The following is a 15,053-nucleotide window of genomic DNA, read 5'->3' as shown; positions in this document are numbered from 1 at the left end:
CCCATCCAAATTCGAATGAAAAAATAACACCGACAAGTATGTTAAATTAGGCTTTGAAATCGTGAAAAAATCTGCAGTCTTCTCTGCTTGAGACTGGGGGGGCGTGTCGCCTGAAAGAGCTGAAGCTCCGCCCCTCTCTGCCTACCTCCGACCCAGATAATGTCAGATGTCAAGCCGAACAAAATAATATAGAATTAGAATTTATTTGTTCAATGAGTGAAACATACAGATGCATATAAATGAAATGTTCCCCTGAGCTGTAACAGTAAAAATGGACACCAGAGACAGCAGACAGTGAGCTCTCCAACTAGGCTACTTCTAACACATTAGCTACCATTTCACCAAAATACCATCATTCTACACCGAGTAGCCTAATATCAATTTAGCGGTTTGCACTAACTCATAGCAGAGATACCTCTGGAAAAGTTATCTAGTATAATTATAACAAGCACACAGAACAGAGTGATGAACTGCTGGCAGCGGTGTATGGTCCAGGTGCGACCGGGAGGAGGAACGGCCGGGAGGGCGATGCTCGGTACGGCTCCGCGCTGCAAGAGAAGCCATGTGTCCGCGAACCCCGTCTGTCTCTGGTCCATGTTAAAACTATCCGCTCTGAAATGGTCACTGCATTTAGTCATTTAGCAGACTCTCTTATCCACTGAAGAGGCGGCTGTTGGAGTTTATCCGAAGCTTTCCATCAGCGTGGCTCTTCACAAAATCAATCCACCTATTTTTCCTTTCATTATCAATAGGGAACTTAAATGGCGTTGCAGCGCAGCTGGAGTTCTTGCATCCAGGGAAGATGCAGTTGCGGTTGGTGGGAGACATCCTGAAGCTAGCTAGCTAGCTGATGTAGGCTACAATAACAGTACAGCAGGAGGAGCCATTCAGTGATCTGACGTAGATAGGGCGAAATGATGTAGATAGGGCATTTTTTGGCTCCGCCCATTAAAACCTGATCTGAAAATGGAGGAGAAACTGTTCTTCGGTCTAACTCCACATTTCAGTGCGACAAAGTTTTAGCGCTTTGCACATGCTTTCAGGAACTCATTTCACACGTACATAATGTACTTAGAAGCAAAACATGGAATTTACTTTACAGGATCTTTAAAAGGTACCGTTCGGTTTTGTACAGATTGTAAGTTTTCAAATAATGTGTCATTTACATTTACATTTAGCAGACGCTCTTATCCAGAGCGACTTACAGTAAGTACAGGGACATTCCCCCGAGGCAAGTAGGGTGAAGTGCCTTGCCCAAGGACACAACATCATTTGACTCGGCCGGGAATCGAACTGGCAACCTTCGGATTACCAGCCCGACTCCCTCACCGCTCAGCCACCTGACTCCACTGTCATACATTGATATATGAAAGTTGTTGAAGAAAATACGTGCATCTGAATGTTGATCAAGCAGGAAAGCTCTAGCCCAGATTTTAGACCATTTTACACCCTAAGAGAGGTGTGATTGTTTGGTGTTAATCATTAGAAGTGACTTATGTCGGTTGATTCACCGCAGTGAAGAAAAGAACAACATTCGTACTCAATCAAATTCCAGTATCCAGGGGCCTCAAGTATAAAATATTGCGCAGCTTACATACCAGTTTAGTTTAGTTTGGTTTATTTCAGACAAACAACTTAGTTTCATACAGTTGAGCTAACAAACAAAAGCATATTTACATCAGTCTGAAACAGGTGTAGGCTGAAGCTCATGCTTATAATGCCTACCCTTTATGAAAACATCTCATATCTTAAAAATAAATAGAAATAATTATTGTCTTACATCATTATGTTGACAATCAGATCTGAACAGAATACAAAAGAACATTACTATTTCTTATGCAATAGAGTTGCACAGACAAAATACAACAAAAACAGCTTGTTCATCTATCACTCTTTAAATTGTTTCATATAATTTCATTGCATTTAAAAAAAATAGTTTCTTTAACTCACTAAAGGTCCCACATATCTTTTGTTCCGCATGACAGCTGTTCCATAAATTTACACCTTTAACGGAAATACAATGGTATTTAGCATTGGTCCTCACTTGGTTCTTTTTGAATATATAAGATCCCCTTAAGTCATGTTGGCATTCTCTTTCTGTGAACAACCCTTGGATACTTTCTGGCAACTGATGTTTTTTTTGCTTTGTACATGATTTGTAATGTTTTTAGTTCTACTAATTCTTTAAATTTTAGAGCCTTTAATTCAATAAAAAGGGAGTTTGTTGGCTCCCTATAGGTGGTTTTCTTTACTATTCGTATGGCTTTCTTTTGAAGCATAAAAATTTGATTAGTGTTTGTTTTATATGTGTTTCCCCATACTTCCACACAATGAGTAATGTATGTTAGCACAAGGGAACAATACAGAGTGTATAATGACTTTTCATTTAGGAAATCTTTAACCTTGTATAATATTGCAATTGATTTGGAAATCTTGTTCTTAGTATAAGATATATGGGGCTTCCAATTTAAGTTATTATCTATAATTACTCCAAGAAATTTTATAGCTGACACCCTCTCTACTTCAACTTCTTTAATCATGAATTTACCTATTTTATTCGATGCACGATTACCAAATACAATGAATTTAATTTTACTTATATTTAATGTTAGTCTATTCGAATCAAACCCATTTTTTTGTATTACAATCTCTTTTTCCATTGTATCCAAAAGTTGTTTTAGATTGTCACCAGAACAAAATAAGTTTGTATCATCTGCAAATAATATTAAATTTAATGTTTTGGAAACCTCACATATATCATTAATATACAACAGAAAAAGCTGAAAACAGGTGAGAAACTGTTCAACGGTGTAACTCCACATTTCAGTGCGACAAAGTTTTTGCGCTTTGCACATGGTTTCAGCAACTAATTACACACGTACATAATGTACTGAGAAGCAAATCATGGAATTTGCTTTACAGCACCTTTAAGGTAATCAAAACATTTCGGGGTAGCGCTACCGTGTGGACATAAAGTATAATGCAATTTAATAAAAGCAAATATTTACAAGTTTTGGTTGCTTCTTTACAGTTTTTCCCCATTGCTTTGGCTCATTTCACGAAACAGAAATGACATTCTCAAAACAACACGTGCAAACCTCCAAACCACTGGGCAGTTGTTCACAAACGATTGGAATTTTTCATTCCTTTAATCAAATTGCAATTGTATTAGCACATCCTCGTAAATGACAAGTGCAATTGCCTACAGTTTGCACACATTTCAAATGATTTAGCACATCTTTGAAATGGTTAAGTACAATTGCCTTCAGTTAGGCCAATTACCAATTGAATATATCTTGCTGGTCTAAACTGACTGTTGCTTCTCAGTCAAGTGGTTATTCGCTGCAAAACATATTGGCATAATTTCCTTGTGTACATCATCACCTGCACAATAGTTCACTCCACTGTCAAAATCTTTCAGGCACATAATACCATGAAAAACATCATGGTATATACTGTAATATGGATCTCTTGGATCAACTGGTTACAGTCATTGTCAGGTGCAACTAGAACTTTACTAAACAAGGGGACACATCCGATCACCAATCACACAGTAAGTTTAGTTAGCTGACAGGAGCTATCCAGGAGTATAAATGCTTCCATCAAATATATAGAGCTTGTCCCAGGCCAGCTCGGGGGCAACATCACCATGTGTGCTGCCATTTCAGAGAATGGTGTAGTCACCCACATTCCCAGTCTTGGCCCATACAATACCCAGAAGCACCTGGTGTTCTTGGACCACCTGCACTCCGATCTTATCCCTCTACATGAGAGCGGTTTGGTAGGGCCTCACTTGCTTACATTTGTCATTGTGTGGGACAATGTAAGCTTCCACCGTGGCCCACTCATCAGGGTTCACTGCCCATCCAAGAATGCTTATGGTGCTCATCACCTTACTCCCCATTCCTCAATCCTATCGAGGAGTTTTTTTCTGCATGTAGGTGGAGGGTCTATGAGCATTGGGCTCAAAACCAGAGGTCCCTGCTCCAGGCAATGGACGCTGCTTGTGATCATGTCACAGCAGATCAGTGTAGGGGATGGTTGCGGCATGCACAATGATTCTTCTCCTGTTGCATCGCAAGGGAGAACATCAGATGTGATGTCGATGAAATCTGTGGCCAGACAGAAAGGAGCGTGAGGATGAGCAGGAAAGTGAGGACGACAACTAGTGAAACTCCAGCTTTGCTTTACTTTCTTACTGTATGTGTTGGTAGTGTAGGTTATACATAATGTTATGTTATGTTATGTTTTGATGTGCTTATTGTATGACATTATATTGTGCTGTACACATTTCATGTTACAGTAACCACAATGTATGGTAATTACAGTAACAATTTCCAAAGCAGTGTGAGTGCAGTATGTGATGTGAAACCTTGTAGGCTACTTTGAATTACTGTAATCTTTTTTCTGTTAGATACACATTTACATTTTAAATGTATTCATTTAGCAGACGCTTTTATCCAAAGCGGCTTCCAAGAGAGAACTTTACAAAAGTGCATAAGGTCAATGATCATAAACAATGAGGTAGCCCCAAAAACATTGTGGGTAGCCAAAACATGAAGCATACATTGTGAAAAGCAAATAAGTGCCAATGGGAAGAAACATAGTTCTTGAAGGTGGAGGTGGGGAGGTGATTCCACCATTGGGCGGCCAGACAGGAGAAGAGCTTGGGTTGGGAGCGGGCACTCTTGAGAGGTGGGACCACCAGACGGTTGTCAGAAGAAGACCGTAGGTAGTGGGTGGGGGTGTAAAGCTGGAGGAGAGACTTGATGTTGTCGGGTGCAGTCCCATTCACCACTCGGAAGGTCAGTACCAGGGTCTTGAATCTGATACGGGCCGTGATGGGAAGCCAGTGGAGGGAGATGAGGAGCGGGGTAACATGGAAGCGTCTGGGTAGATTGAAGACACATAGTATTCTGGAAAGAAAACATCTACTACAGTAACTGTAGCACAGTGCACATGAGGGATATTTTTAAGGTCCACTGCCATACTGACAAAACATCTAATCATTTTGACCTGCGGTGTTTACACAATGCCAAAGGGACTTTTCATTTTGGGGTCACTGACTATTTGTATGAGAAAAGGATTTAGTTTTGACCGATGAGTTGTCTGTTTTAGGAGAAAGATGACCCTTTGCGGGTGTGCCATGGTGTTTTGCTGAACCATCTAGGTTATTTTGGCAAATGTATTTAAAGCTTTGAGAATGTCCACTTTTTTCTCGAGAGATGGGCCAAATCAATCGAGAAGGAACTTTTCATTTTGGGGGCACTGACTATTTATATGAGAAAATGATTTGGTTTTGAAGCATGAGTTAACTGTTTTGGGTGAGATATGACCTTTTGAAGGTGATCTATGTATTTGTGCTGAACCATATAGGTTATTTTGTCAAATGCACTTAGAGCTTTGAGAATGTCATTTCTGTTTCAAGAATTGAGCCAAAGCAATGGAAAAAAACTGTAACTACTCAATTTCCCTCTTTTGCGCTGCTTTGCCCCTTAATCCTTAGATGCGTGAGTTCTAAATATTTCCGACGGTCTCCACAGTGAGTTATTTTCCCGAAACGGTGGCTGGCTAGCTTTCGTTAGCTTCAGGGCTAAGTTAGCTAGCATAATACTCGTAGCAATGCTACTACCATGCTAGTGTTAGTTGTTAGCCTTCTCATTAGTACATTTTGAAGCCATACTAAAGCGTTTGTGGCATAGTTTTTGTCCATTGGAAAACATTCAGTTGGAATGTTCGAAATCGCATATGTGCGACGTTACACTGTGAGACGTGCATTCGAATGATCACATATGTGCGATGCTAATCCTTAACGGGTTAATTGCTGCTTGTAGCTATATTTCTTAGTAAATATTATTATTGTTGACAATGTTGAAGAATCGTCATTTGTTTTCTGTTAATGTTTAACTTATTGGGGAATAACATCACAATGTTCCCATACTCTTGACTGCTTCCTTCCTCCAGTAGCATGCATATTATGTCTGCTCCTATGCCAATATGTTTGCTTCTCTGGCAACGTGTGATTTGTCTTCAACAAGAAGCGGTGGCTTCGTTCCCTCTATGGCTCTGGTTCAGAAGAGCGCCAAAACTTTGAACCAGTTTGTGATCAATCATGTGGTTATCATTATTTGACACAAACTCAAACACTTTTTCTAAACTATAGGTATTGTTTTTGTGACACAAGCATTGATGCGTCAGTGCCATACATCCCACCGTCTCACCATCACATTGTCCACTACGGGAGTGCAGGGGGAGGAGATGGCCCGACTGCATGGAATACAGGATAACATCAGGTAACACTTAATTTCGATGGTCCATCTGTTGACAAACTATAGGTGATCAGTAACTACTCAGGAGCATGTCAACAATGTAAGTGTTTACATTCAACAAAACTATTTCAACAGATATGTAGTTATGCATTCAACTAACTGTCCGTAGACTATCAGGTGCATTCCAAGTGTTGATCTACAGACTTTCAAGTAAAAAAAAAAAAACAATATTCAACTAATTGTCAGTTAACTGATATGTTTACTATCTGTTGATAATGTATTGATTCTCAACTAAAGAAAATGTGCTTCTCTTCTTGATTATTAACAAACTATTAATAGGCATTCTTCACTAAATGTTTGTACACGTGTTTTAGGACCACCCAATTAAAGTGAAAAACCGTTGGGTGTAGTAGAATGCCTATCAAGTGAACACATATTAACCATTTGTACATGAAGGGTAAAGTTCACCAAAACTGATCACCAACACTCCATCCATCCATCCATCATCTGCCGCTTTTCCGGGGGTCGGGTCACGGGGGCAGCAACCTAAGCAGGGAGGCCCAGACTTCCCTCTCCCCGGCCACTTCCACCAGCTCTTCCTGGGGGACCCCGAGGCTGTCCCAGGCCAGCCGAGAGACATAGTCCCTCCAGCGTGTCCTGGGTCTTCCCCGGGGCCTCTTCCCAGTGGGTCGTGCCCAGAACAGACTGGCCCCTCTCGATGCGGAGGAGCAGCGGTTCTACTCGGAGCCCCTCCTGGATTACCGAGCTGCTCACCCTATCTGTAAGGGAGAGCCTGGACACCCTGCGGAGAAAACTCACTTTGGCCGCTTGTATTCGCGATCTCGTTCTTTCGGTCACTACTGAAGGATTCAAAATCTTTGTGTCTATTCCAATATGTAACTAGAGAGGGTACAATTTCTCGGGAAATTGTTGGGTATGCTTGCTTGCGTCGGTTGCACAGGGGTCTGTATATTTTATAAAGATTACATAGATTTAAAAGCATCTTTTTTTTGCTGCTCATTTAAACTCAAAATACGAGTGAAGCGTATTTTGAGAATGTCTTCTCATTTCCCCTGCAAGAGGCAGCCTCATAGCTAAATCAAAACGAATAAATTTGGCAGACCGGTGTAAAAATTGACCTAATCTCTATGACTTAAACGTCCTTTTAAGTTTCCCTTCTCGTGATATTTTCAGGCATTTAGCCTACTCATATTGCATTCATTCATTAATAAAGAACCCCCTTTGAAGATTATTCTACGACGTTACCGGCAGTAGAAGATGGAATCGCGATTCAAACAGTACAGTACCATCTGCTAACTGAAAATATGCCCCCCAAAACGTAAATAAGCTTGACATTTATTTAGTGGAAAATCGCTCATTCATAAAAAGCTCACTGATAGCGATCATTGTCAGTAACAACGCAAAATGCGATATAGCCCTGTGTGGAGAAGCTGCCCCGGTAAATTCTACTACTACAGTACAGTACTAGACTACTGCTGTATTCGTCTTGGTAGCGATTGCGTTGATTGAATTCGATTTAACGTTCCGTTGTACGGTTTAGGCTGAAATTAATTATTTTCATGAACAGATTGACAAAGTTTAGGCTGTGGCAATGAAGTCGATTTAAGTAAGGGGAGTGCCGAACATGTTCTGTCGCCGTTTGACTTCCTAAACAGCTGTGTAGATGTTTTTGTAGTGTGTCTCGCGTAGGCTACAGCGTTGCAGTGAGCAACACTGGTTTGAAACCACAGGTAATGATAATTTCACCAACAAATCGTTTACTTGTAATGTAATGTCATAATAAATCCTACAACGAAAATGTATTTGTGAGGAATGTTTATTTTAACGATTGAAAACAGATGCATCATAGACCACTGTAGTATGTGTTGCCCGGGCAACAGAGGCTAATGTCATGCTAATGCTTCAGTGAAATAGTAGACTACCGTTTCCGAAAGTAGATATGGGCCTACTTCCTTAATAATATCAGCTAATATTGTACATTACACATCACAATTGTGTTTCACATCACAAAGTAAAATGAGTAAATAGTTATCACCCTGGCCTCTTTGCTTGTGGCGTTTCTGCAGCTGCCTTGCAGTAAAGCTATAGTTAGCCTAGCTATCCCCCAAGTTAACAGATGCGAAACGAATGTTCTGCTACAGGTAGTCACGCGTGTTTTCGTGACGTTAGTAACGTCAGTGACTGTGGCTAGCAAATTAGCCACCGTTAGCTTCACTTTTCGCCACAAAAACTTAACTTGAGCCTAAACCATGCAACGGAACGTAAATCCCAATAGAAACAACTCAATCGCTACCAAGACGAAACTTTTGACACCTAGGTTGTCTATGTAGGCCAAATATTGACTAAGTTTTAGGGGGGCAAAAAGAATAATAATAATAATATATATGTGAGAGAACAAAGGTTGTGCCCTTGCCGAAGGCAAAGCACACCCAATAAATATATATGTGAGAGAACAAAGGTTGTGCCCTTGCCGAAGGCAAAGCACACCCAATGATGGTATTCAATGACACAAATCTGTGTTCTAGAAAGAGTGGTCTGGAGTCGCAGAGGTCCGATAATATCAGCTTTAATGCAGCAGTTGGAAATCAACAAGTACAGAGCTCTGGGGTTGTCTACGTTTCCCTACCCGCAACAGAGTTTGGGCTGGTTCACGAATTCCAACTGGCTATCTTTTCCTGCCCCAGCATATTATATACAATGCAATTGAAACACAAGTATCAAAAAGTAAGTAAGACTTTATTTATATAGCACTTTTCATACAAGAATTGCAGCTCAAAGTGCTTTACATAAAATCAACAAAAACAATAATACAAGTGTTGATCTAAAACGTTTAACAAACTAGCCAACACAGGCCTTGGCCAAGGCCTGTGTTGGTTACGGGGCCGAAAGTGGATAAGATTGGGGTAGTTGTTTTGACGAGTAGCCGCAACTCAATTTTCACGTCCACCCTTCAGGAAGGTCTCCGTGTCCTCCATCTTCCTTTGCAGAGCCGCAAACTTATCCCTGTTGTAATCAATGCTGTGTTAGTTCACAGTCTGAGCTCCAACAACTCTGCCCACCGCATTAATCATATCGGGCAGCCTAACGGGGCTTTTCCTTAATTTTCCGATATACAAAGCCAGCGCCTATTCCAAACAGCAGAAAGCCTGTAATCATGGTTCCGAATATGAAGATGTCTTCAACGTCCTCCACGGAAAGCGCCGCTAGACACACGACACGCCAATTCTCCCACGCGTCCGTCGTGTAGCCAGCTGCGACCCCACACCCAGTGTGAGACCCAATGTTTAAGCCTGAGCACACTTCTAAGTTCATAACTTTAATAAGCACAATGCATAACTTTAATAAGCACAATATATTCTTTACTCAGCAGAAACAACGATCAAACACTGCAAGGCTACGGATAAGAATGATAAGGATAAGAATTTAGAGTTCTTGATAAATAACTTGATTGTCCATTGTAAACATTTTATCCATAGGTGTAGTATTTGAAGGTCAAAGCCCACATCAACGGTTGGAAAAAGAGCTTAAGCTTTTTTCTACATCTCTTCAATGCAGGATAAAGGAAAACGCCAAGAGACTCTTTTATTTGTTGGACTTACATTCCTTAATTGACTAAGGAGACCCCCAGTATCTTTATTTTATTTATTTATTATCTGTGAAATGTTTTGTGGTGTATATTGTTTCTATCTCAATGCTGTCAAAAGAAATTGACAAATGCACCAACACATTGTGCCTTGATTGTTTGTATCACTCTTGTACAATAAAAATAAATTAAAAAAATCGCAGAATCAACTTGCTATCTGATTGTCATAGCTATCACATTTAAACCACCATCTGTTAGTGATTTCACAATTATATATTTAGCAAATAAAGTACAAATGAGTTGGATTCATTGATTTATTAAATTGTCAGGAGTTGGTCGGAGACTTATAAAAGCTTTAGAAAACTACTTCCCCTGTGGTTCAGTATCATCAGAGAACATCAGATGGCTGAGTAGTTAGGGAGTGGTTGGGGAATCGGGCTATCAATCAGAAGGTTTCCGGTTCGATTCCAGGCTGTGCAAAATGACGTTGTGTCCTTGGGCAAGGCACTTCACACTCCTTGCCTCAGGGAGAATGTCACTGTACTTACTGTAAGTCGCTCTGGATAAGAGTGTAAATGTAAGAATGTCTAATATGCCACTCTCTGGAAACGTCCGACTTCTGAACTGGTTGCAGTTCCATATGAGGGTGCTCAGGGGTGAGTGCAGATTGAATGGAGGACTATGGAGCTATACACCTCACAATCCACTTTTCTCAGGATATAATTTTTTGTCTAGTAATTTGAATGTTGCATTCGAAAGGGGAGGCAAAAAAAATACACACTGTATCGTGTTAGATTTCGCTTTTTTGTTCTAAAAAGCCTTTTAAAATGTCAATGATGTCATACACATTTTATGGCCAGAGATACTGCTTTACGGCAAACTCTGTCACTTCCTTTTTTCTCTCGAGGCATCGACAACACAGCTGACAGGTTAAGGCCGAAATATGCTTCTGCGTCTCCGTTTACGGATGGGCGGGCGCACGGATACGGACGGATAGACTTTGTTTATGGTTCTCCGTAGGCTGTGGGTGCTGAAAACAATTCACCGGCAGAAGAGTAGGTGGCGCAACGTTTTTTTGTAAGTCGTCGTCGTCGAGTGTTTATTTACCTAGGTTATCGAGAAGTTGGAGCAAATTTACAAATTAGCCGTTTCTACCAAGCCCCTCAAATCGACAGAGATACTTTCTTCTCGAAAAACGGCCAAATTGAATGGTGTTCGATTGCGTATCGGAGGAATCCGAGGCTGCTGTCGCAACGTGACAGTACGGAGAGGACCCCCAGAGGACCCCCAGCTTACGCCGTTTCCCACGCTCACAACATCGTCTCCGCATTTTTACTCTTTGTCACGCCACAAATCGAAAGAGTAATCTTGGACGTGACAAATCGGGAAGGTTATCTGAAACGCAGAGAGGAGTGGAAAGCCATGGACGCCACTGACCTACGTGCCTACATAGGGCTGCTAATCCTGGCAGGGGTGTACAAGTCCCGAGGCAAAGCGGCCGCCAGTCTATGGGACGCGCAAAGCGGCAGAGTGATTTTCCGCGCTACCATGCAGCTGAAACTCTTCTACACCTATTCAACGTCGATACGATTTGACGACCGTGGGACACGAGACGCGCGACGGACAAGTTGGCGGCGATAAGAGAGGTCTGGGATATGTGGGTAGAGATTACCACGCCTCTACGACCCAGGGCCCGAAGTGACCGTGGATGAACAACTGCTCGTGTTCAGAGGACGGTGTCCTTTCAAGCAGTACATGCCAAGAAAACCGGCGAAATACGGCATCAAGTCGTGGGTCGCGTGCGATGCAAAATCAAGCTACGCTTTGAAGATGCAAGTCTACACCGGGAAGCAGATGGACGGAGTCCCGGAGAGGAACCAGGGGATGCGCGTCGTGCTCGACGTGACAGAGGGCCTGAAGGATCGCAATGTCACGTGTGACAATTTCTTCACCTCTTACGAACTCGGACAAGAGCTCATGGCGACAAGAAACATGACTGAGCTGCTGACGACGAAGACGCGACGGGTGCTGTCGTCGCAGTTCGCCTTCACTCCCACCACCACTCTGGTTTCCTACCTCGCGAAGAAAAATAAGAACGTTTTACTCATGAGCACACGCCACACAGACGCTGAAATCAGTGACAGAAACGACGGCAAACCGACCATCGTCCTGGATTACAATTTGAACAAAGGAGGAGTCGACAATCTGGATAAGGTCATCACGGCCTACAGCTGTAAAAGGAAGATGGCCCGCTGGCCCCTCGTCATCTTCAACAACATCGTTGACGTCTGCTCCTACAACGCCTTTGTGATATGGAGAGAGGTCAACCCCAACTGGATGCCGCGTAAGCGCAACAAGAGGAGGTTTTTCCTCGAGCAGCTCGGAAGGGCCCTCGTGACTCCGCTGATCGAAAGAAGACTGTCTGCCCCGCACGGGAGCTGCTGCCGCGGTTGTGAAAGATCTACGGATGGCCAGATGTCGCGATCCACCTCCTCAACGGCGACCCGGAGAGGATGGCGCAGCAGCCGCCGCCGCCGCCTCCTCATCGGCAGGACCAACCGCGCCGGTCCCTGCCAGTAAGAGGAAGAGAGTTCAAGTCTGCCCGGTGAAGAAGGACCGTAAAACGTTCACCGTTTGTCGCGGGTGTAAGAGGCCTGTCTGCAAATCCTGTTCGCATGTATACTGCCCCACATGCCCCACCGAGCTGGGCTTCGGCCAAGGAGAGGTTCCCGTTGACCCTGGACGACCTGCGGGAGTGTGTGCAGAAGACTGAACAACTCAGTCGAGTGCAGAAGAGGGCTTTGCTCAAGCCACAGCGCTGCTAACGCTACCACCACCACATGCATGGGATGTATAGATTATGTATCAAGACGGCAGGCTGGAGGTTCTATCCCTAGTGCTGTCTGCGGGTAGTTGTGAAGCACGGTGTCATGCGTGGTGTGACAACTTGTCATGATACAAAAGTAAAGTGAAACATTTGATTTTATTCCTCGCGTTGTCTGCCTAGTCTATGACGCCACTCTCGTGCCGTTTCGGGGTCGTGGTGAAGCAAACTGACGTTGTGACAACTTTTTCATAATAAAAAATAAATAAAGTGAAACCTTTTATTTCTAGCCTTGTCTGCCTAGCCTATTAGTACACTCTCGCGCTGTATCCTAGTCTGCGCTGTGACTCACCATACCCAGTCTGTTACGCCACTCTCGTGCTGACAACCTTTCGTAATACAAAAATAGTAAAGTGAAACATTATCCGTCTAAATACAAATTAAATCATATTTGCCCTGACCGTCAAGCGAACCCGGGCCACAGAGCTGAAAGCCCCACAGCCTTGCCACTAGACCACCAGGGAGATACTTGTTTATCACGCTGTCTCTGCCTTTTTGTTAGACACGGCAACGTCTGTGTTGTCTATTACGAGACCCCGCACTGTCTCCGGTTCCTTGTGACCCACAGCGGTCTTCTGACAACTTTTCATAATACAAAAATAAATAAAGTGAAACCTTTCATTCCCACGCTGTGGGTCACAACGACCCGGAGACAGCGCAAAGGTCGCGTAATAGACAACGCTGTGGGTCACAACGACCCCCGAGACAGCGCGAAGGTGGTGTAATAGACAACGCTGTGGGTCACAACGACCCCTGAGACAGCGCGAAGGTGGCGTAATATACAACACTGTGGGTCACAATGACCCGGAGACAGCGCGAAGGATAAGTTCAGGTTGCATAGACAATGAGGAGAGCGTGAGGGTTATTGCGCTGTCTCTGCCTTTTTGTTAGACACGGCAACGTCTGTGTTGTCTATTACGAGACCCCGCACTGTCTCCGGTTCCTTGTGACCCACAGCGGTCTTCTGACAACTTTTCATAATACAAAAATAAATAAAGTGAAACCTTTCATTCCCACGCTGTGGGTCACAACGACCCCCGAGACAGCGCGAAGGGGGCGTAATAGACAACGCTGTGGGTCACAACGATCCAGAGACAGCGCGAAGGTGGCGTAATAGACAACGCTGTGGGTCACAATGACACGGAGACAGCGCGAAGGATAAGTTCAGGCTGCATAGACAATGAGGAGAGCGTGAGGGTTAAAGATCCTGTAAAGCAAATTCCATGATTTCCTTCTCAGTAAATTATATACGTGTGAAATGAGTTCCTGAAAGCATGTGCAAAGCTTTGTCGCACTGAAATGTGGAGTTCAACCGTTGAACAGTTTCTCTTCCGTTTTCAGCTCAGGATTCGTATAGGCGGAGACAAAACCCAACCGACCTATCTACGTCCAGTGTTGTGCACGTTCATACCTCTCATGAAGTCGTTCAAAGTTAAGTTCATACAAGTAAACACGAATAGTTCACGTTCATAGTTCACCATTTAAATTCTGAACTAGTTCATGGTTCAATTAATTTCATAGTTTTAAGGTGTGTGTTTTCTGTGTGTAAAAATCCTGCAAAAAATAATAAGGTGCATTAGATGTAGTCGCTGAGTCTGCGTCTCTTCTTTTACTTGCCATTTTTGAGACCAAGAGCTGTTGTCTTGGAATACATTGCTTGTTTGGTCAACATGTGTGTGCGCTGAATCATGGGTAACGTAGTGCGAAGTGGAGTTGGTTGGTTTAGGTTAGGCTACATAGCGAAAATGTTACGGGAACTGAGCAACGACATGGTGCAAGCATTCGATTTTGACAGCGTCTCTCCTCAGAAGAAGGAAAACATTCTGTAACGTTTTGGCTAGACCTCAGATAATATTGTAACACCCCTAGCCGGGATGCTAATCGAGGAGTCGGGAGTCAAGTTTCGTTCAGTTCATCGTTCTCATAAAAATGAACGTGTTCAATGAATGTGTTGATACACAACACTGTCTACGTCAGATGATCACAGACGGTTGCATTCTGCTACTCAGCTGGTACGGTGCAAAGGCAAAGTAATTAATACATAAAACACTCAGAGACTGCAAGTAGGTCTGTTCTGATATCTGCAATTGATTTAGCTAGTGTTGCTGTTGTTGCTAAATTCAATAAATTCGAGGGGGCGGGTTTTCAGCTCCTTCAGGCGACCCCCCCCAGGCACAAGCAGAGAAGACTGCTGATTTTCTCCAGGGGCGTGGCCAGGGGTGGCACTGGCCACCACTAAAAAGTGATTTGCCACCACTGGTGCCACCCCTACCATGCGATCAGCTATTTGCTGACG

At 43.1% G+C, this 15,053-nt stretch overlaps 1 protein-coding gene across 1 annotated transcript; it reads left to right on the top strand.

Annotated features, from left to right (window-relative positions):
- Positions 1-11,295: 11,295 nt before the first annotated feature.
- Positions 11,296-12,453, top strand: LOC136960530 (piggyBac transposable element-derived protein 4-like). Its single transcript, XM_067255042.1, has 3 exons — positions 11,296-11,403; positions 11,539-11,802; positions 11,875-12,453. Exons 1-3 carry the CDS (start codon positions 11,296-11,298, stop codon positions 12,451-12,453), a joined length of 951 nt encoding a protein of 316 aa, XP_067111143.1.
- Positions 12,454-15,053: the final 2,600 nt, after the last annotated feature.

Source organism: Osmerus mordax, chromosome 17, assembly GCF_038355195.1.
Source record: "Osmerus mordax isolate fOsmMor3 chromosome 17, fOsmMor3.pri, whole genome shotgun sequence".
Classification (NCBI taxonomy): Eukaryota; Metazoa; Chordata; class Actinopteri; order Osmeriformes; family Osmeridae; genus Osmerus; species Osmerus mordax.
The sequence above is the reverse complement of the archived record's forward strand: the minus strand, read 5'-3'. Positions and strand labels throughout refer to the sequence as shown.

What these genes read in the sequence shown, in the direction of transcription:
- LOC136960530 (XM_067255042.1), top strand. Translation starts at nt 11,296, where the DNA reads ATGGACGCCACTGACCTACGTGCCTACATAGGGCTGCTAATCCTGGCA. An exon ending in GGGACGCGCAAAGCGGCAGA is followed by an intron (nt 11,404 to 11,538) that starts GTGATTTTCCGC and finishes ATATGTGGGTAG; the next exon opens with AGATTACCACGCCTCTACGA. An exon ending in AGGGCCTGAAGGATCGCAAT is followed by an intron (nt 11,803 to 11,874) that starts GTCACGTGTGAC and finishes AACATGACTGAG; the next exon opens with CTGCTGACGACGAAGACGCG.